Source organism: Oryza brachyantha, chromosome 9 (genome assembly GCF_000231095.2).
Source record: "Oryza brachyantha chromosome 9, ObraRS2, whole genome shotgun sequence".
Taxonomy (NCBI): domain Eukaryota; kingdom Viridiplantae; phylum Streptophyta; class Magnoliopsida; order Poales; family Poaceae; genus Oryza; species Oryza brachyantha.
The window spans coordinates 12,711,932-12,732,607 of NC_023171.2; the positions used below are offsets into that span (position 1 = coordinate 12,711,932).

Below are 20,676 nucleotides of genomic sequence, written 5' to 3' on the forward strand. Positions count from 1 at the left end.
ACAAGTATGTTGTTTGATGTTTACACTGACAAATTTATATTCAAGAAACAACCAAATTCAAATGGTTCTTGTAACAAGAGGTGATTGTTTGGGTGTGGTATAAAAATAAGTCAAACGATATATTTCAAATGAAAAATAATTTATAAATAAAAAAATTATATATGTATTGTTGGTGATTTAAAGATCAAGCTTGAAAAATAAACTTTAATGAAAAATTAAAATTAAGATAAAATATAAATGTTGACTTATAAACACAAACATATAAGTGAAAAAAAATGCACGAGACGTGACACACTGTAGCATTGACTTTAGTCAGCATCGAGTAGACAGATGTCACAGATCAGCGACACCCAGGTGCTCCAGGCAAAAGGAAGCATCTGTGCCTCATGTTCCCCGTCCACAGGTCCACTGAAAACGTACGCCCCCGCATCCCAACCTCCCTAGGCCAAGTCTTCATACACCATCACCATCCTCGGCCCCACCTGTCATTCAATTGGTGCACCAACACCCTGTCCATGCACCATTGGCCCACGACTAAAAACCAGGCGCATTTTGTATTTTTTTCCCATCCAAAATACTTATCCAAAATTCTATTTTTTTAATTTTCGTTTTAAAAACCGATCACGAGGGGAGAGGGAGAGAGAGAGGCGAGGAGAGATCCCCGACCAAACCCCGCGAATTCAAGCGAGATCGATCCGCGCGGCGGCGGCGGCGGAGGAGGAGATCATGCCGGAGAAGGCGGTGGACGACGTCATGGACTCGGCGGTGGGGGCCCACTTCAGCGGCCTCCGGCTCGAGGCGCTCCGCCTCTCCTCCCCCTCCGCCCCGTCCTCCCCTTCCTCGGCCAAGGCGGCGGCGGTGGCCCACCCCAACGGCGCCGTGTACGCGAACGGCACGGCCTCTTCTTCTTCTGCTGAAGCAGCGGAGCTCGCGTCGCCATCCGCTCTCAGGCAGCCCTTCGTCATCGGTAACTGATTCGAGCCCCTCGCGAGGGTGGTGGCCGCTTCCTTGTTCGGTTTGGCTCTGTCGTTGAGGATTTTTCGCTTGGTTTGTCATAGGGGTTTCGGGCGGGACGGCGTCGGGGAAGACGACGGTGTGCGACATGATCATCCAGCAGCTGCATGACCACCGCGTCGTGCTCGTCAACCAGGTGTGCTCAGTTTTGCTTCTAGAATTTACAATATTTTTGTGTTAGAAGCTTTTCTGGACTACGGGGTGCATAATGCGGCATATGTGCTATTGGTAATGGTCAGGATTAGCATTTTTTTATTGGGTTTGAATTTACATTAATTTTGTGGTACTAGCTTAACTGGACTCGGGTGCATAATGCGGCATGTTTACTAACTTGTGGAACTGATAATGGTCAAGATTAGAAAAATTGTCTGCGCCTAATGGTGGTTTTGCTCATGTTACATCTGTGAAACCACGCAATGAAATAATTCACAATCGTATAGTTTATATGAATGGGAAAACGTTCACTTTACTGGGATGTTCCTGATTTTAGTTTTGCTAACTGGTACTTCAAGTTGTACTACCTCAAGCATGACTGCATGAATGCACATGGGTCACTTTACAGTTCACAGTAACTTGAAGCCTGGGGCATCCATTCAGGCATCACATGATCTAGAAGATGGAATATAAGTCCGTGACAAGTGCAACTCAAAATGTTCACAATTTGCAGCAAATTTTGCATAACCAGGTTTTCCATGGCCTGGCAGTCCACAGCTAAATTCACATCGTTCTGTGGTTGTACTTTTTTTTTTTGATGTGGTGTTCAACATCACTACACTATCATTTGAACCAGATTGATCTGTTGATACTCTGCTCCAGTTAAACGATCCTCTGATAATTCATCCAACCCCGTGATCAGCTGATGTAGCTAGTGTGACTAAATCAGCTGCGAAAGCATGCTGACAATCCTCACTTGACAGCTCCTTCCTTTCTTAGGAAAAAGCCGAACCAGTCATGCTTATAAATCCAGAAAACTTTTAGTCTAATTTATTTGGGTAATTCACTTCTTGATATGATGATATCTATGCTGCAACTCATATGGCATGTTGGTAGTTGATCTTCTAACCAACGATTCCATCTGGAAACAATGCACCATTAGTTGCTTCAGTTTTTTTCTTAGTCCTGACAAGTCTTAATATTGTCTCACTACACCAGAGTTGATTTTAAGAGCCCGTTTGCAATTTGCAGGATTCCTTCTACCGTGGGCTAACTGCTGAAGAATCTGCACATGCCCAAGATTACAACTTTGATCACCCTGGTACTTGATTTGTCGTTCGGATGGAAGTACGCTGCCTGTTTTAGTGATCAGAGCCTGAGTTGAACCTTGTTTTTTTGTTTCTAATATAAACAAAGTTATATTTCCTTGCAGATGCATTTGACACAGAACAACTTCTGGAATGCATGGGGCAGCTAAAACGTGCACAGCCTGTAAATGTTCCTATATATGACTTTAAGAATCACCGACGGTGCTCTGAAAGTTTTAGAAAGGTAGTTTTCTTGAGGTTTCAAGTCATTGGCCTTTACAATAACATTGCATAGTTGTTTTTCCTAATTTTTCTTCAATGATATGGCCATTTATAGGTGATACTTATCCTTTGTACTGGGAAAATTGAAATTTGACAACATTAAATTCTCTTCCATTATACTGCTGTGGACATGTGTTACTTTTGTTAATAATTTACAGTTATATGAATCCACTATCATTAACTAAAAGTTTTGCACTGTTCTGGATTATGAACTAAATATGACTGCTAGCTGAAATATTAGTAACAAATTAAAGTGCTTGAATTATAGTACCGAGTGATCATGATAGAACATATTTAGTATCATTTGATTTGTTTTTATTTTTAGAATCGATAAATGATGCTGTTATATTGGTCCTTTCAATGCCAGTAACTGCAGGATAAGCAAGATACCTGATTGATGCGAGTAACTGTGGCATTGCTAAGTAAATGGCTGATAAATTTTTATTTTGCTAGGTCAATGCATCAGATGTCATCATATTAGAGGGCATTTTAGTCTTCCATGATCAAAGAGTTCGCAATCTGATGGACATGAAAATTTTTGTGGACACAGGTTTCTTTTCATTGTTATGTTCAGTTGCCTCTACCAATTATGAACTGCTTCATGTTATTAACTGGGTTATTTGTTCACTTCTTTTTTGGGTGCCTATGATGCATCCAATCAGATGCTGATATTAGGCTAGCTCGAAGAATAAGGCGTGATACAGTTGAAAGAGGTAGAGATGTTAGCTCAGTGCTTGACCAGGTACTTCAACTTTTATTTTTTGTTTTCATATTAATATTGTTCATGTGCTTTGTAAACAGATTTTTGTCGTATTCTGTGGTTACATTTTTTCTACATATGTAAATGCCATTTGTAATTTGAAATTATGTTGGCATCTGTAGTATGGGAGGTTTGTGAAGCCAGCATTTGATGACTTTGTTCTCCCTTCAAAGAAATATGCTGATGTGATCATACCACGAGGAGGTGATAATCATGTTGCCATTGACCTCATTGTTCAACACATTCGTACTAAGCTTGGTCAGCATGACTTGTGCAAAATCTTTCCAAATGTTTACGTGGTTCAATCAACATTCCAGGTTCAATTATTTGCGCTTATTTATCTTTAAACTTTCATGCTTTTGTTTGCAAAATTTGATGAAGTTCTGCCTTCTATGATGAATTCAACAGATCCGAGGAATGCATACTCTTATTCGTGATAGGGACATCACTACACCTGACTTTGTCTTCTATTCAGATCGGTTGATCCGTCTGGTACTACTTTTATTTATATTATCAGCTCTTTTAACTTAACAAAAAAATTAAAAGGTCCAAAATTATGCATTTAACCCATTTTCTATTGGTATGAAAATGTCATGTCAGGTAGTTGAGCATGGTCTGGGGCATTTGCCATTTACAGAAAAGCAGATTATTACTCCAACAGGTATTTTTTCAAATGGTGCTATGGTTTCTAGTGCTACAATGCTTCTTTTTTTAGAGCATCAACTAATGCATGTATTTGTTTCTTCTGGATCTAGCTTCTGTTTATATGGGAGTTGAATTTTGCAAGAAGCTCTGTGGAGTGTCTATTGTCCGAAGGTATGTTTTGTAATGAATTAATTAGCAAACCCAAATCACAAGCAAACAACATCAGCAGATGCATTTTTTTAAGGATGAAAGCATACTGAGTTAACTATGGCTCATAAGCGCTCTTTTGATCCTTGTGTTGAGATGCTACTTTCGAACTCTCCAGATTATGTTTAGTAGAGCTTTGCATTATACTTCATTTTATATTGGGTTTTGGAACCTTTTTTTTATGTATGTCCTGTGTTCTGTACGTCTAGCATTTTTTTTCAAGTTTAGACTACATATCTGATACACGCCTTATTCTAGTACAAATACCTCACTTTGAACAGTATCCAACTATCCATAATGTATCGGTGTGTGTATAACTACACAGTGTATTGATCGAACTTCATGATACCATACGTCATGTCCCAATTTTAACTTTAGATTTTTTTTTTTACCTTTTCCTGCCATTCTTTGAAAATGTTGTGAAATATTAGTATTATGGAAAATATTTCAACATCCTTTCATTATTTGTATCATTGTATTGCAGTGGTGAAAGTATGGAAAACGCATTGCGCGCCTGTTGTAAAGGAATAAAAATTGGCAAGATTCTAATACATCGAGTAGGAGACAATGGACAGCAGGTAAGTGCACAGTTTCTGTGATTGATTTTCAAAAGAATGATCTTCAGAAGGGCTTAGTTCATTTGGTTTAACGAACTATTAATCGCTTTGTTAATGTAGCTTATATACCACAAACTGCCCATGGATATTGCAGAACGACATGTTCTACTTTTGGATCCGGTGCTTGGTACAGGTCAGTTTTTCGTGATCTCTATACGCATGTTCATTCATTTATTGGAACTGAATCTAATTGACATGTTAACTTGTGATGTGGAAGACAATTGCTTCACATTTTTCCACTTGTAATATCTTACATTTATCCAGAAACTTTTCTGGACTTTGCAAGAGACATAATAAGCTTGTTTATTGGTTCATCTGTTGGGAAATACCTTGAATTTTTTGAAATATAATACAAGGATGAATCATTAGTCCATGGTTATGTTCTGAATTAATGAACAATACAAGACTTTTGATGTCTTATTTGGGTATCTACTAGATGCTCCACCAACTTCACGCTATATGCTCCAGGCCATCCGCAATTTTATTCACTGCACCAGTATTATTTGAAGCTACTGTTAACAATTTAACTGAGTGTTGTGCACCATTGTTTTGTACCTCGTAGGTAACTCAGCAAATCAAGCTATTGAGCTTCTGATAAGAAAAGGTGTTCCAGAGGAGCGGATCATATTCCTCAATCTCATCTCGGTAAATCGTCTTAACACACTAAACTGTTCTGTTGCTCTCCACACTTTTTTTGGTTCATCAGATATGTTTTTACTCTTTGTAAACAGGCTCCTGAGGGAATTCAATGCGTCTGCAATCGATTTCCGAGGCTGAAGATTGTAACCTCCGAGATCGACACCGGATTGAGCGAGGAATTCAGAGTAATCCCGGGGCTGGGAGAGTACGGTGACCGCTACTTTGGCACAGACAACTGATGCTCCGTAGCATTTCTGGCGTCGCGAGAAGGGTCATCATCATGAGATTTGCTCCAATTCGATAAAAAGTACCTTGAGATACCGATAGTACCAAATCGTTTCTGATCGTTAGATCTAACAATGTTCATCTTGTTTAGTTAGATCCAATGGTGTTAATTGATTTAGTATCGTGAGGTATCAGTAATTTGAGATATTTTTTTTTGACCAGAGCAAATCTTCGGCATCATACATCGGAAGGCCGAGTCTAGCTGTATATGGCCACAAGGCCGTGCTACATCGTCGTGTGTTAAGGTGGGATCGATGGGTATTAGCTTGTCATAGAAATGATGTGAACGGTGAACCCCCAAAAAAGCACACCCCAAAAGCAAAATATGGTGTACATCGCCTCCGAAACCAGCCAGCCATAGCAGCATTAACGGAGAGCGATGGAATTGTGTGCTAATCGTGATTGTTTTGAGTGCTTCTCGCTCATCTGTGTACTGCGTTCCTCTTTGTTCCTCATCCCAAAAAATGTGTTCCAAGCATAGAGGCCCCATCCTGACCTGAAATTCGTCCATATCGTTTTGGGACTTTGAGATCTGTAATGAAAATCTCTCAAGATTTTGAGGGCTTATTTGGGTTGGAGGAATTTTGCAGAATTTTTGGAGGAATCAAGCAACCGAGGAGGCCGAAGGATGCAGCATATATGATATATATGCCAGTGGCCAGCGAGAGACAGGAGTTCTACAGGTGGCGCGAGGATTTGCTTCTCTCCTCTTCTGGCACGGAGATGAAAGGAATATTGGGCCGGCCCAACTAGGATGGGCCGCCCGCACGTATACGAGGTGCCGTTCAGGCCCAACCATCACGGAGCCGCTACTTCGCTGGGCCGACAGCCCGTCCGATCCATCCTGTGCGATGCATATCGACGCGTGAAAAAGGAGAGAACCTTCCCACGTAGGCTAGTTCCTCCAGTCTCAAAATATGGAGATCTGTCTCAATAATAGATACAGATTTATATATAGTATTAGTATAGGTTTTCTCCGTCTCAAAATATGGGGACCTATTTCAGTAATAGATACGGATTTATAGTATTAGTATGGGTTTACATATTTTTGAAAATGATGGAACTTGAAAACGCATATAATATTTTCTTCCGGTCTTGGTACGCTCAAACGTAATGGCGTGAAGGACATGAGAAAAACGTAACGGTGCGTATAGGCTCTAAAGCCCAATTAGAGAAGAAATGCTTTATCATACAAACATTACATAAGAATCGTCGTAATAAGTATGGCGGCGGTCGTTACATTTTACTCATTGGATGATGGGAGAGTATCTAGGTCATGTTGTCATGATCGAGGAGTGTAAGGAGGGGTTTTAGAACATTTTACAGAAAGGATCTTACAAATATCACGTGTTGTACTAATTCACATAGCATCTGTTCCTTATCCAGGTTAAGTCATAGTTAATACTTTCATCCTAAAATAATTATAACTCTTATAATTCATGGAATATTTGAGAATGTAAATCTTCATTCCCTTCCAGCACAAAGTTGAAAAAATCTACTTTATAAGAAGCAAGCAAAGTGATTTCTATATTGAAAACCTTTGCACGAGAAACCTATTAGTTTCAAGCTTGGGAGGTGTGTTTGTGATAATTAACCCATAATAATAATCAATAATAAGACAGGAACGGTGCCATTATCTTCGTTTGAGTCCAATTATGAAACGAACTCCTAAATAGGAAACAAGAGAAAATTGACACGAACTCATCTAAAAAACCGATTCGAATCAACTGACCAGATGCTCCACGACACGAACTCTATCCAAATTCGCTTTAAATTCGGGAGCCGCAGCCTTCCCCCCGCCGTCTTTCCCTTGGCGCGTCGTCTCAGGAGCGGAGGCAGAGGCGGCCGCACGGCGACACTACGCTAGCACGCAGAGACGACGATGGCCGGCGCGCGCGGTGTCCTCCAGGCGCTGCTCGTCGCCGCCTTCTTGCTGCTGGCGGCGAACGCCGCGGCGGCCGTCACGGTGGAGGGCTCGACGACGCCGGAGCCGGACAACATCCAGCCGCTGTCCACGCTCAAGATCGACGCCGCGCGCGTCATGATGGACGCCGGCTCCGTCATCCACGCCTCGCCGGAGCTCCTCGGCGCCGACGTGAGTAACACCAACCCCAACCCAACTCGCCTGCATGAATGAATCCGTATCGTCTCCGAATGCTTACCCTGATCTGTCTCGCCGGCGGCCGGCAGGGGGAGGATTCGGCCTGGGTAGCCGTCAACTTCACGACGCCGGCGCCCACCGCCGACCACTGGATCGCGCTCTTCTCTCCGGCCAACTTCGAGTAAGCAAAGCTCGCTATCACCAAGATCGATCGCCTGAACATCGAATAATAGCTCCATCCAATCTGATCCATCTGTCCGTGACGCTGCAGTTTGATCATGGGAGGGAACCAGAGCGATGCTAGGATCAGTGCAGAAGGTGACGACGAAGCACCTGCCGGATTACCCATGGCTCCCATTAAGGTCAGTGATTAGCACGACAAAAACTGTTATAAACTAATTAATGTTTCTATCGTTTGTGTTATCTCAGATGCATTTGATTGCCTTTTTTTGTGTCTTTTTCAGTACAAGTTTGCGAACATCTCGCCGAATTTCATGAGCTCCGGCAGTGGTAACATCAGCTTCCTGCTCATCAACCAGCGCTACGATTACGCCTTCGGGCTCTTCTCTGGTGGCAAGGACAATGTGAGCACAAAACTTTAGGGTTTCATCTGTTCTTGGATTAGATAATGTAGCTAATTCTAATTGGATGTTTCCTTTGCAGCCTCAACTCGTTGCCGTTTCAAACAAGATCTCATTTGCCAACCCGAAAGCTCCTGTCTTCCCTCGTCTGTCACAAGGAAAAGAATGGAACGAGGTGAGCTAAATAGTGCATGATAAGTACTAAGTCATATACGATATATTTACAAACAAAAAATAATTCGTAAATAAAACTTTTATACACGTGTTCTCCTTGATTAAAAACCAAGACTGAAAAATAAACTAACAAAAAAACCCAAATCAGCTACAAACTTAAGGTTGAAAGTTTAAATTTTAACTTATATAAGCATAAACAGTAACGAAAAGATGAGTTTATCTGTTCCTGCATAAATATGTAGTAGTTAATTACTTGATGAAATTGTGTGTTCATGCAGATGGCTGTGACATGGACGAGTGGTTACAACGTCGATGAAGCATACCCCTTTGTGGAATGGAGAATGACGGGGGACGACGACGCTAGACGGACGCCTGCCGGCACCCTCACTTACACCAGAGGCCATTTGTGTGGTAAAATTCACAGAAACTTGATGAAAAACACCCAAATTCTGTCAACCAAAAAAAACTTGTATCCAAAATCTGTCAACAGAAAAATCTTGTGCAATATTACAAAAGCTACAAGTTTAAATTCAATTCTGTATTACGGTTAACTGGCTCTCTTATACTGGAAATCATTGCAGGCAAACCAGCTAATGCAGAAGGGTACAGAGATCCTGGCTTCATCCACACAGCCTTCCTGAAGAACTTGTGGCCAAACAGGGAGTAAGAACACTGACAGAATAGGACATTTTACTTCTTATTAGGAACTATTTAAATTTGTCATATTCATTATATTTTCATACTGTTCTATCAGGTATACTTATCGCATTGGGCATGAATTACCTGATGGAACCAGAGTATGGGGCAAGTCCTACACCTTCCGTGCACCACCTTCACCAGGGCAAGCTTCCCTTCAGAGAGTTGTCATCTTCGGAGACATGGGCCTTGTAAGAATTTCATCAAATTTGTGTACATTTTAGTCATTGGCTTGTGAAAATATTCAAATTTTATAAAAATAAGTAGTGGCTAGGACTTTCTGTTTAGGTTTTTTTTTACCGTTTTTAAAAAGTATCTTAAAGTATCAAAAATTTTAGTATAAAATTATGATACCTCAAGATACAAGGTACCAAACTTTTACGGGTTTTTTTACCATCTTTGAAAAGTAACTCAAGGTATCAAGAATTTTAGTACAAATTTTTGGTACATTAAGGTATCACCATTTTTACGCTAAAATGTATGCTATCTAAAGATACTTTTTCAAGGATGGTAAAAAAACTCTTTACACTAAAATGATACTTAAGGTTCTGTTTAAATAACTGTTCTGTTTAAATTTGAATTTAAATCTAGCTGAGAGTTTTTTTTTTTGTTGGGACAGGGGCAAAGCGACGGAAGCAACGAGCTCGCCGGATTTCAGCCGGGGGCGCAGGTGACGACGGAGCGGCTGATCGAGGATCTGCCCAACTACGACGCCGTCTTCCACATCGGCGACCTCTCCTACGCCAATGGCTTCCTGGCGCAGTGGGACCAGTTCACGGCGCAGATCGAGCCGGTGGCCTCCAGGGTGCCCTACATGGTGGCGAGCGGCAACCACGAGCGGACGTCCCGGGACACCGGCGGCTTCTACAACGGCGACGACTCGCACGGCGAGTGCGGTGTGCCGGCGGAGACCTACTTCTACGCGCCGGCGGAGAACCGGGGCAAGTTCTGGTACGCCGCCGACTACGGCATGTTCCGGTTCTGCGTCGGCGACACGGAGCACGACTGGCGGCCCGGGACGGAGCAGCACGCGTTCCTGGACCGCTGCTTCGCGGCGGCGGACCGGAAGCACCAGCCGTGGCTGGTGTTCGCCGCCCACCGCCCGCTCGGCTACTCGTCGAACGACTTCTACGCCAAGGAGGGCTCCTTCTCGGAGCCCATGGGGCGGAGCCTCCAGCCGCTGTGGCAGAAGCACCGCGTCGACCTCGCCGTCTACGGCCACGTCCACAACTACGAGCGCACCTGCCCGGTCTACGAGAACACGTGCACGGCGGCTCCGGCGGACACCAAGAACGGGACCGCCACCTACTCCGGCGCGCTGGGCGGCACGATCCACGTCGTGGCGGGCACCGGCGGAGCCAAGCTGAAGGGCTACGCCGGCGGCGACTGGCCGCAGTGGAGCGTGGCGAGGAACGAGAGCTACGGGTACGTGAAGCTGACCGCGCGCGACCACTCGCGGCTGGAGTTCGAGTTCATCCGCAGCGACGACGGCGCCGTGCTCGACGCCTTCGCCATCGAGAGGGACTACAAGGACATCCTCGCCTGCGCCGTCGACGCCTGCGACCCCCACACCTTGGCCAACTAATTTTATATTTATATTCTCAGCAAATTAGATCTTTTTTAGGAAAACTTGTGAACTTTCATTTTCATTGGAGGACAATTTTGAGTAATTAGATGAACCAAAATTTTGAAATACATTTTAATTATCTGATTGATGTGTTGTGAATTCTTGGAGTAGTATTACTATTTCTATCAAATAATACATCTGTCCCTAAATGTTGATCGTCGTTGACTTTTTTATACACGTTTGACTATTCGTCTTATTAAAAAAATTTATCAAATATATAAAACTATATATATATATGCATAAAATATATTTAACAATACATGAAATGATATACAAATAATTATTAATTACGTAAAAAGTCAACGGCGTTAAACAAGTATAGTTTCATATATTTTCTCTTTTAAGTTTAGTTTAATATTTACACTAAATTTATAGAACCATTCTATATAAAAATAGAGGACGTACGCTTATACACACGTAAGGATATTTGTTAAGAGAATACTAGCGTTACTAGTATCCTTTTTTCTTCGGATTAAATTTTCTCTTTACATATCTCCTAACAATTCCACGATCCATATCCCGATCCTAGTATTAATATCGATACATATTGTTTAGCCCACTATTATACGTATCCCGATATTGAGTATTGACAACCTTAGACGCCTGATCAGTCTACATAGCCCTTTTTATTGCAATCCGATGTGAAAGAACTATGCGTTGCTGCTACTCGCTTGCATCCTATCTTTAGCTTTTGTTTATGTTTATAAGTTAAAATTTAAATTTTTAACCTCAAATTTAGAGTTGATTTAGAATTTTTCATTTTTGGCTTTTAGATCACTATAAACACGTATATAAATTTTTTATTCACAAATAATATTTCGTTTATGAATATATCGTTTGTCTTTTTTGACTCAAAAGGTGATCGCCCACCGACAGTGTTGGGCAGAGATTGACTGAGTGACAAAAGGAAAGAGAATCGATTATATGCTAATAGAATGCACAGAGAGCATATAATGCCCACAAGGTATATAATCGTATAATTGTGATGGTTTGTCTTATCAGCTATAGGTTTGTTCATAGATTTGCCCTATTAATTCTCCACGGATTCCTAGTAAGGAAATGAAATGAGATCCTCTGATATAAAAGTAAGACGGAGACATGTCATGTCCTTTTGTATTTGTGTTAGAGATGCGTGATGGAGGGAGGCTGGAAGATTATTAACCTCTAAACCTAACGTCCCAAAAAATAACCTCTAAACATATACACCCATTTGTCGAGATTATTCCTCGTAATTCTGAAGCAAATATATGAAATATTTTTTTATTTGATTATAAAGCTCGAAATATTTCGTAATTCGATTTACAGATAATTGACAAGTCAATATTACACGCACGAGACCAGCAAGCAGCAATGCCGCCTTCCCGGCAGGATGCTCGGAGGAGCGCTCATGTCGGCGGCGGGATGACCGGCGGGCAGCTGCCGGCGACGCAGGCGAGCACGTCGCGGTACTCCCGGTGGACGGTGAAGCTGTCGTACACCTTGCCGTCGCTGGAGCGCCTGTACTCGTAGAGCAGCGACGTGTAGTTGAACGCCGTGAGCTTGACGAAGCCGTAGTCCATCTCCCTGTACACGCTCCACGGCGGCGTCTCGGCGGTGAAGTTGCTCAGGTGGCTGCCCCCGCCGCCGACGACGGCGTGGATGGTGCCGGCCACCGCGCCGGAGTAGCGCGACCGCTCGGGGCTCGCGCACTGCCCCTCGAACACCGGGCACGTCCGCTCGTAGTTGTGGACATGGCCGTAGAAGGCGAGGTCCACGCGGTACTTCTGCCACAGCCCCTGCAGGCTCTGCCTCGCCGTCGGCTCGGCGAAGGCGCCGCCGGCGCCGTAGAAGAAGCCGGAGGAGTAGCCGAGGACGCGGTGCGCGATGAAGACCAGCCATGGCTGCTTCTTGCGGTCCACCGTGGCGAGGCAGCGCTCGATGAACGCGTACTGCTCCGTGCCTTCCCGCCAGTCGTGCTCGCTGTCCGCCACGCAGAACCGGAACATCCCGTAATCCGTCGAGTACCTGTTCAACAAAAAAAAATGTTTTTTTAAAAAATCTTTCAGCTGATTATTTGCTTTTATTCTTTGGATATTATCCACCGTATTATTGCCATGAATTATTTGGTCCACGCTTTTAAAAACAGAAAATTTCACCATCCTTCAAAAGATCACCAAAATTTTCGCTCAAAATATTGATACTGAGCCTTTTTTTTCTTTCCTTGATGAGGTATCAAGGGTACCACTCTTTTTCATATACATAGAAAACAGTGATACCTTTTATTACCTTCTTAAGGATGATAAAATTACTCATTAATACCTCATACATAGTACTTGCAGCTAACGAACTTTATACTATAAAATATGCTCTGTCCTTTCTTTTGGATGGTAAAATTACTTTTTCAAAAATACATATCTTAAAACAATCTTCATACTCCCTTCGTACGTAAAACAGTACGGTTTTAGCTAGCCAAAGGATAAAGTAGGAGGTTAAAAGACTTATTGTGATCTTTAGTAATGTGTGTATAAAATAAGGAGAATGAGAGAATGCTTGGTTCGGTGTCTAAAATAAGAAGAAAATGATCAAGTAGTATTGAAGTGGTTAGTTGACTACAATACATTCTAAAAATACATACTTTGTGTGATAAATTTTCTTTTTTTGGTTTGGGCGGCTGAAAGCACACTCTTCTAGGGACAAAGGGAGTATTGTTTAGGCTTTAAGTTATTCATTCAGTTTATAATATATATTAATCAATTTATCCCTATATAATCAAATAGATCACGTATCAGCTTTTAGCCGCCGCCAATAATCTAAAAAGAGCACTTAGAATTTGTATTGAACAAAAACTCAATTATCTTAAATTGTATTTGGAAACAAAATCATATTCAGTTAATGTTTGTTCAAAATTCATAATTTTAGAAATTTCAGTTGGTTACTGAGAGTTACCAGTAGTTTGCCCTGTTCTCAGTGGGTGTGTAGTACATGGTCTCAGCAAGCACCCCACACTCCCCTCCAGAATCTGTCCCATTGAAGAAAGACCCGCTGTTTGGCCAGTCCCGTTCATGATTTCCACTGAATAGATCAGAGAGTAAGCAGAGAAGGTTAATTATCAGAATTACATAACTCGATAATTGCCTAGAAAATGGAGGTTTATCTGAGCTTAAATACTAGCAGGAGTATGCTCAAAAACCTTGCGAGCATGTAGGGGACTCGAGCAGTGATTGGTTCGACCTGCTGAGTGAACTGATCCCACTGAGAAATGTACCCATTGGCATAGGTAATGTCACCGATGTGGAACACAATGTCGATGTTGTCAAGGTCCTTGATCAGTGTGTCAGTGGTGTTCAGTGACCCAGGCTGGTAGTTGCTGTATTCGTTGCTTCCATCCCTCTCAGCCTGCAAGTGATGAAAACCATGAGAATTCAGAGAAGAAATGCTGCGATGGTTATGCTTCAGGAATGAGCTGAATCAGCGATGAAACTCAAAACATTCAGGCCAAAACAACTGGAACAAAACTAAACACCAGTGAGACATTTGTGTGCTGGTGTAAATTTTTACCTTTCCCATGTCACCAAAAATAACAACTCGCTGCAGTGACTTTTGCCCAGGGTAAGGAGGTGCTCTGAATGAGTAAAACTTGCCCCATACAACTTTTCCGTCAGGTAGCATATGTCCAATCTTGTAGTAGTATCTAGCAGAAGAAAAATATCAGTCAACAGCACAGTACTCACAACTGAAACAAATGTTGATAGGAGCAGAGTCAAGAATTTACTCTTTATTTGGCCACAGATCAGTCAGGAATGCCGTGTGTATGAAACCTGGATCTCTCCAACCAACAGTCCGGGCAGGTTCTCCTGCACAAGCAAAAAACTACAGTGAGGCTCACAATGTACTAATGTAATTGCAAGTTTCCAACCAACCTAAACCAAATCAGGGCGCCAAGTTGAGATATCTAGGATTGTGTAAACTGAACATGTTTTCAAGAGAATGAAAATAAGATATCAAGATAATACAAAAGTTTCCCAGTGAAAAAAAGATAATGCAAAAGTCATCTTTAATACGGTCCATACCGCATAAGCTTTCGCGATCAAAAGTGACGGTGCCCGCTGCTGTACGCACAGGAGGGTTCCATTTCATGCCCCATTCAACAAAGGGATACGCTTCTTGAATGTCGTAGCCACTTGTCCATGTGACGGTCATCTAGCGAGACGAAACCAAAAAAAAAAAAAATCTTCAGAGATTTGGCCTTTCAAGATAGGATGCATCTCATCATATTAAATCAGCCTAACTAGGGCTGTGTTTGGCTGGAGGTTATTTATCCGGCACAAAAAATACGCCTTTGCTAGTATGCAGTTGCCTGAAAATTTTTAACGTGTCAGTCGATTCTTTCGTTCGTCGGATTTGCTTCAAGATGTGTGCATGCTATGGGTTTGGGCTGGTGGATGGAGATCCCCAGATGCATATGAATTGACTGACACAAATAAAATTTTCAGTCACCTGATCAATAGGTGAACCCCAAAAAATATATCAATAGATTAGTACATGATCGATTAATTATTAGTTATAAAAATTATAAAATATATTAACATGATTTTTTAAAGCAACTTTTCTATATAAAATTTTCAAAAAAACATATTATTTAGGAGTTTAGGAAAATACGCACGAAAAAAGGGGAAGATTCTAGGTTAGCAGTTCTACTGCTGAACGCGGCCTAGATCTACAAATGTGAGTAAAAGAGGAGAGCACAAATCACCTCATTCCAGGATTTGCCTTGTGCCAGACGAGGGTAAACCGGAGCTTTCGGGTTTGCGAATGCGATCTTATTTGACACTGCAATAAGCTTTGGCTGCAAATGAACTAGATTTTTCAGTTACCTTTTTGTTCAGTAATGGGGTCTGGATAATAAAATGTCTTATGCAGAAACTCACATATGAGAGTCCTCCAGTGAACAATGCAAAGGAGAAGTCCTGCCTCTGATTGATCAACTGAAACTTGAGAGTCCCTCTTCCTGACTTGCCATAATTTGACGAATAATTTGCAAGTTGATACTGAAACCAAAATATAGAGCACAAAAAATCATTTTACGAGTCCTTCTGTACAGCATTTACAAAATATCATGCATTTATGCAAGTATTCCCACTGACCTTGATTGGTGCAGAGCATATCACAGGGCCTGGGTCTGTAGAACCGGGGCATGTGGATGCACTGCAGGAAAGTGCAAAACTTCATCAGATAATACTCAATTGTAATCTACAAACTCGCATCATATGGTCTCACTTTTCAAAATCTGAAATATCCATGCGAAATGTACTAGTTCATACTTGAAATTTGAAGGAGAGAACACTCCGATCCAGTCGCCGGCGCCCGGGTGGGGAGCTGCGAAATCAACAGTTACCCAAGCAGTATCCTCCCCCTATACACAACACTGTCAATGAGATTTGCTTCGGTCTAACAAAAAGTACCTCGAGGTACCGGTACCTTAAGGTACCAAATTTTTTTTCATCATTGAATCTAACTGAGTAAGATATGCACTATTAGATCCAACGATAAGAAATGATTTGATACCGCGAGGTACCGATACCTCGAGATACTTTTATTACTTTTTATTAGACTGAAACAAACCTCATTATTTTTTGGCAATGTTATGTCATCCTACGCTACTAGCAGTATAATAGTGTATTAAAATTTAAATTTAACTATATATTTTTATAAATATATTAGACATTTTATTTAAAACTTTGGTTATATATATTTACTAATTCATCTATTTTAATATGATATATGATATAAATTTATCGTAATGTTATATATTTTAGTTTTAGTTTTATCCCTATAAAATTTCTACTACACATACTACCAGGATAATATAATAAAATCAGATCTTTTGGATCCAAAGCAACGGACGGCTCATAATCATTCGAAGTTATATTTTAAAAAATCCCTTTCTTTGCATGCAGAAAAAAAATCAGGGGAGAAAAGGGGCGTATCATGGCTACTTGTGTAATCCGACAAACTAATCTTCATATCTTTTCTTTAATTTTAATTTTCTTGGGAGGAGATAAATATCTTTCTTTGATTTGATCACACTCAAATACCAACGGAATGGGATGGGCCAATCATGCATATTGCAGTGCACAAAAATCGTAGGTTGGACGGCAGACAACAGGTGATCCATGACGAACAATGCGAAGTCGAATTGATACTATTTGACCTCTTTAGGCGTGGGAAACAATTCCATGTGGCTGTGACCACACTAGAAGTATTCCAGCCAAAGCCAACGACAACGCACTGATCCAGCCCATCGGCATCCACCCATGGCCATCAATCAATCAGCAAAAATATCCATGAAATTAAACATTTTGCCGCTAAAAAAGATGAAACCACTGCCCCATCCCAGCTTGGTTAATAACTCAATGAAGAGGCTGGAGGCATACGGGGTATCGTTTCGGTTTTTTTTTAAAAAAATAAAGTCAAATAACATATTTATAAACGAAAAATAATTTATAAATAAAACTTTTATATACGTGTTTGTAGTGATAAATCAAGTTTTAAAAATAAACTATGATAAGAAAACTTCAAAATTAACTTTAAATTTAAGGTTAAAAATTTAAATTCTTGCTGATAAGCTCTAAAAGATAGGGTGATAATTATATTATCTGTCTTTAAAAAACGAATCTCGTGAGAGATGACGTTTTTTAGTAATAAAATTTGGCCTTTACTTCGAATAATCTACTTGAATTATTAGAGAACCGAGGACGAATGACTGCGAGAACAAGAACGATGGATCCGGAGAATACTGAGATATTCAGTAAGTAATTCTTATCTTTCGATCTATCAAATTTCTGCGGTTGATTGCGCAAAAACACGACGTGCCAAAGAACGGCGGCCGGCGGGCGAAGCACGCCGGAGCTCGGAAAGCCGCCGGCGAGGCAGATGAGATGAGCAGCAGCAGCGCGACGAGGCGAGGCATACGTGTACCTTAACGCCGAGCAGCCGGGGCGACGCTCCGACGGAGGCGGCCGCGTCGATGCCGATGGTCGCCCGGTGGACGGCGATGAGCGACAGCGGCTGCTCGCCGGCCCTGGAGGAGGAGGAGAACGCCGACACGGCGGCCACCCCGCCGGCCGCCGCCACGGCGGCGAGAACCACGAGGAGGATCCGGATCCCACCCGGCATTGGCACCACCCACCCAGCAGCTGCCAAATCTTGTCGTCACCCTGAACTAATTAATCCTGGACACCACCAGAGCTCGCAAGCTAGCCAGCCTGCGTTTGGTTTCGCTCGCGAGCGTGTGAACGAGCTGCGGCCGGCGGCGGGCGGCGGCGGTCGCCGGAGTTTTTCTACGGCCGCGTGATGCGACGCGACGCGGCGATGTGATCGCGTCCGAATATTCGGGGGTGCGATCAGTTGCGAGTCAACCGGACCGGAGTGCAGCCGAGATCGGAGGCGTTCGTTCACATGCGGATGCGGCTGCTCGCGGGGACAAAATATAGGATTGGGCCGGTAGTTGACTCGAGGTGGTAGTACTGTTGAGTGTTGACTGATCTCCATTTTTTTACGACGACTCAGTTTCGTTCGTTTTATTTTATTTCTTTAACAAAGGTTTTAATAACGGTATTGCACGTTACGAGGTTCATGTTTGATTTGTCTGAATTTCGTCTTTCTAACCTGGTCGGTTTTGTGTGATCATGAATGACAAACCACACGAGTGCCTCTAGCTCCGTCCTAGTAAGTCCTAATAGCAGGTACAATAGCATACTATAAATTAGTTATAAATATATTTTAAAGAGATAAAATATGAGAGAGAAGTGTAGTGAGCTACTAATTTGTAATCAGCTATAGCATGGACTCTAAGACACAATGTTTGTATGATAGGTGAGACTATGTATTAATGTTTTATAGAAACTATTATATAAATTGACTATTAGATTGACTGTACATGATCTGTAACTAGTAGTTAACTATATTATTATTGAACTTGCTTTGGCAGGCTAACTTACGGGTACTTTTTGTTTATTTGTGTTTAACTGACTCTTAAGCTAAAAAAAATAAATCTAAATTAGTTTCCGCATTGGGTTTTTTAAAAGCCATAAGTTACTCTTACGTTATTAAGCAAAATTACAAGTTCAAAGTAGACTTTTTGGCTTATTTAGAGTAGAGTTAGCATCACACGATCAAGGCCCACTTTGTTTATGCTTATAGGTCGATCTTTAAGCCAAAAATTATGAGACTAACAAATGAGTAGCTTTTTATTTGGATTTTTTTAAAACCATAAGACACTATTATATTATTAAGCCATGCGCTAAGTTGAGTAACTTTTTTTTTATTTGAAGTAGAGGTAGAACTTCACCATTAAACTTTAAGCTTTTAAATCATATAAGCCAAAATGTCAGGTTAAAAGATTATGCCAATAACTATAAGCCAAAACAAAGAGAATCTAAATTAGAAATTTTAAAGTCATCGGTTTATAAACCATGTAAGCTGAAAAGTCAGCTTTAAATCTTAAGACAATAAACCTAAGCCCAAACAAAGATGTTCTATATATTTTTTTTTGTCATAACTAACAAAATAATCGTGCTTTGCTATGAGAATATATTATAAAATGTTATAGATTTTTTATTAGTTATGCTAGCACCATTTGTTTAAACTAAATAGGGACTATTCCATAATATTAGAAAATACTATGGGCTAATTTATAAGAAAAAATTGTAGAATCACTAGAGTAGGATTGAAAATGCACGGTGGTGTGTATTTTCTAAATTTTTAATAGATGACACAATTTAATTTTAGCTACCATTTGACTATTCATTTTTATTAAAAAAAAACCGATGCACACACGTAGAAACATAAATCGCGTTTAAGGTTCCTTTAATATAAAACAAATTCAATAACTTTTTAAATAAAATAAATGTCCCTTCACGTATCAAAAGTTAGCTATGCTCTCACAAAAGTCACAATGCAAGGAAAAAACACGGAGGGCGCCCGCACGATCCATGTGCGTGTGTACGGGTTGCATTGACTAACGGACGCACACGGCACGCGTAGGTGCGTACCTGCGAGCCGAGGAGCGAGGGCGACGCCCGCACGGCGGCGGACGCGTCAAGCGCGACGCGGGCGCGGTGGATGGCCACCCGCGACAGCGGCTGCACGCCGCCGGCGGCGACGGCGTTGGCCGCGACGACGAGCAAGCACGCGAGCCGGGCGGCGGCGGCGCCTCCTCCTGCTCCTCCTCCTCCTCCCATGGCCACACCACCGCTCGCCGCCGCCGCCGCTGCTGCTGCAAGGCGGCCAAGGGATCGCTTACTTGCTCGCTCCATAGGAGCACTAACTGCCGCGGGGCTCCTTTTATACATACTGCGCTGTTGATTTAATTATTTCTTATGATTAGATTTATTAATAGATTGTTCCTTATCTATAAATTATATTTTTATATGTTTGAACAAACTTTTAATACGATAAATATTCAAATGTATGCCAAAAATCAACTATGTTATCTGGTACTTCCTTCTTCCCTAAATGTTCGACGTCGTTGATTTTTTTATACGCGTTTGACCATTCGTCTTATTCAAAAAATTTATATAATTATTATTTATTTGTATATCATTTTATTCATGGTTAACTATACTTTTATGTATATATATAATTTTACATATTTTTTAAAAAATTAAACAAGACGAATAGTTAAACGTGTATAAAAAAAAGTTAATGGTGTCAAATATTTAGGTATGGAGTGAGTAGTATAATATAGAGTGAATATACATAAATTGAAAGGTCGGAAGCATTTTTAGCAAAGTTAGGTATCATTTTGATATTATTGTCTAAGTTTAA

At 41.4% G+C, this 20,676-nt stretch overlaps 3 protein-coding genes across 6 annotated transcripts; 2 read left to right on the forward strand and 1 right to left on the reverse strand.

The window, feature by feature from the left end:
- The first annotated feature begins 607 nt into the window (after positions 1-607).
- LOC102723079 (uridine kinase-like protein 1, chloroplastic) lies at positions 608-6,232 on the forward strand. Of its 2 annotated transcripts, XR_005812433.1 has the most exons (15): positions 608-967; positions 1,059-1,150; positions 2,200-2,269; positions 2,381-2,499; positions 2,991-3,087; positions 3,200-3,279; positions 3,420-3,614; positions 3,706-3,789; positions 3,898-3,958; positions 4,053-4,113; positions 4,634-4,727; positions 4,827-4,899; positions 5,329-5,411; positions 5,498-5,712; positions 5,853-6,232. XR_005812433.1 is itself a non-coding variant. In XM_006660750.2 (14 exons), the coding sequence occupies exons 1-14, from the start codon at positions 727-729 to the stop codon at positions 5,642-5,644; spliced, it is 1,497 nt and encodes a 498-aa protein (XP_006660813.1). In that variant the 5' UTR covers positions 608-726; the 3' UTR covers positions 5,645-6,231. The 2 variants fall into 2 exon arrangements, 1 of the variants encoding a protein (XP_006660813.1); XM_006660750.2 differs by having other exon boundaries at positions 5,498-6,231.
- A 1,278-nt stretch (positions 6,233-7,510) lies between these two features.
- LOC102716810 (nucleotide pyrophosphatase/phosphodiesterase-like) lies at positions 7,511-10,913 on the forward strand. Its single transcript, XM_015840926.2, has 9 exons — positions 7,511-7,785; positions 7,881-7,972; positions 8,063-8,153; positions 8,256-8,375; positions 8,455-8,547; positions 8,825-8,957; positions 9,128-9,209; positions 9,301-9,433; positions 9,862-10,913. Exons 1-9 carry the CDS (start codon positions 7,573-7,575, stop codon positions 10,825-10,827), a joined length of 1,923 nt encoding a protein of 640 aa, XP_015696412.2. The 5' UTR covers positions 7,511-7,572; the 3' UTR covers positions 10,828-10,913.
- Positions 10,914-12,108: 1,195 nt separating this feature from the next.
- Positions 12,109-20,105, reverse strand: LOC102717095 (nucleotide pyrophosphatase/phosphodiesterase-like). 3 transcript variants are annotated; one of them, XM_040527814.1, is made up of 11 exons: positions 19,902-20,105; positions 16,170-16,261; positions 15,993-16,053; positions 15,777-15,896; positions 15,602-15,694; positions 14,919-15,048; positions 14,621-14,702; positions 14,407-14,539; positions 14,039-14,244; positions 13,795-13,920; positions 12,109-12,873 (listed from the first exon to the last, which is right to left on the reverse strand). In XM_040527814.1, exons 1-11 carry the CDS (start codon positions 20,088-20,090, stop codon positions 12,255-12,257), a joined length of 1,851 nt encoding a protein of 616 aa, XP_040383748.1. In that variant the 5' UTR covers positions 20,091-20,105; the 3' UTR covers positions 12,109-12,254. The 3 variants fall into 3 exon arrangements, with proteins under 3 accessions (XP_040383748.1, XP_040383747.1, XP_040383746.1); XM_040527813.1 differs by lacking the exon at positions 19,902-20,105 and adding an exon at positions 17,827-18,281; XM_040527812.1 differs by lacking the exon at positions 19,902-20,105 and adding an exon at positions 17,821-18,281.
- Between the last annotated feature and the right edge of the window lie 571 nt (positions 20,106-20,676).

Coding starts and splice junctions, on each gene's coding strand:
- LOC102717095 (XM_040527812.1), bottom strand. CDS start 18,024: ATGCCGGGTGGGATCCGGATCCTCCTCGTGGTTCTCGCCGCCGTGGCG. Junction 16,054..16,169: donor TTCTCTCCTTCAAATTTCAA/GTATGAACTAGT, acceptor ACTTTCCTGCAG/TGCATCCACATGCCCCGGTT. Junction 14,540..14,620: donor GATCTGTGGCCAAATAAAGA/GTAAATTCTTGA, acceptor TTCTTCTGCTAG/ATACTACTACAAGATTGGAC.
- LOC102716810 (XM_015840926.2), top strand. CDS start 7,573: ATGGCCGGCGCGCGCGGTGTCCTCCAGGCGCTGCTCGTCGCCGCCTTC. Junction 7,786..7,880: donor CGGAGCTCCTCGGCGCCGAC/GTGAGTAACACC, acceptor GGCGGCCGGCAG/GGGGAGGATTCGGCCTGGGT. Junction 9,210..9,300: donor AACTTGTGGCCAAACAGGGA/GTAAGAACACTG, acceptor CTGTTCTATCAG/GTATACTTATCGCATTGGGC.
- LOC102723079 (XM_006660750.2), top strand. CDS start 727: ATGCCGGAGAAGGCGGTGGACGACGTCATGGACTCGGCGGTGGGGGCC. Junction 3,280..3,419: donor TTAGCTCAGTGCTTGACCAG/GTACTTCAACTT, acceptor TGGCATCTGTAG/TATGGGAGGTTTGTGAAGCC. Junction 5,412..5,497: donor TATTCCTCAATCTCATCTCG/GTAAATCGTCTT, acceptor CTTTGTAAACAG/GCTCCTGAGGGAATTCAATG.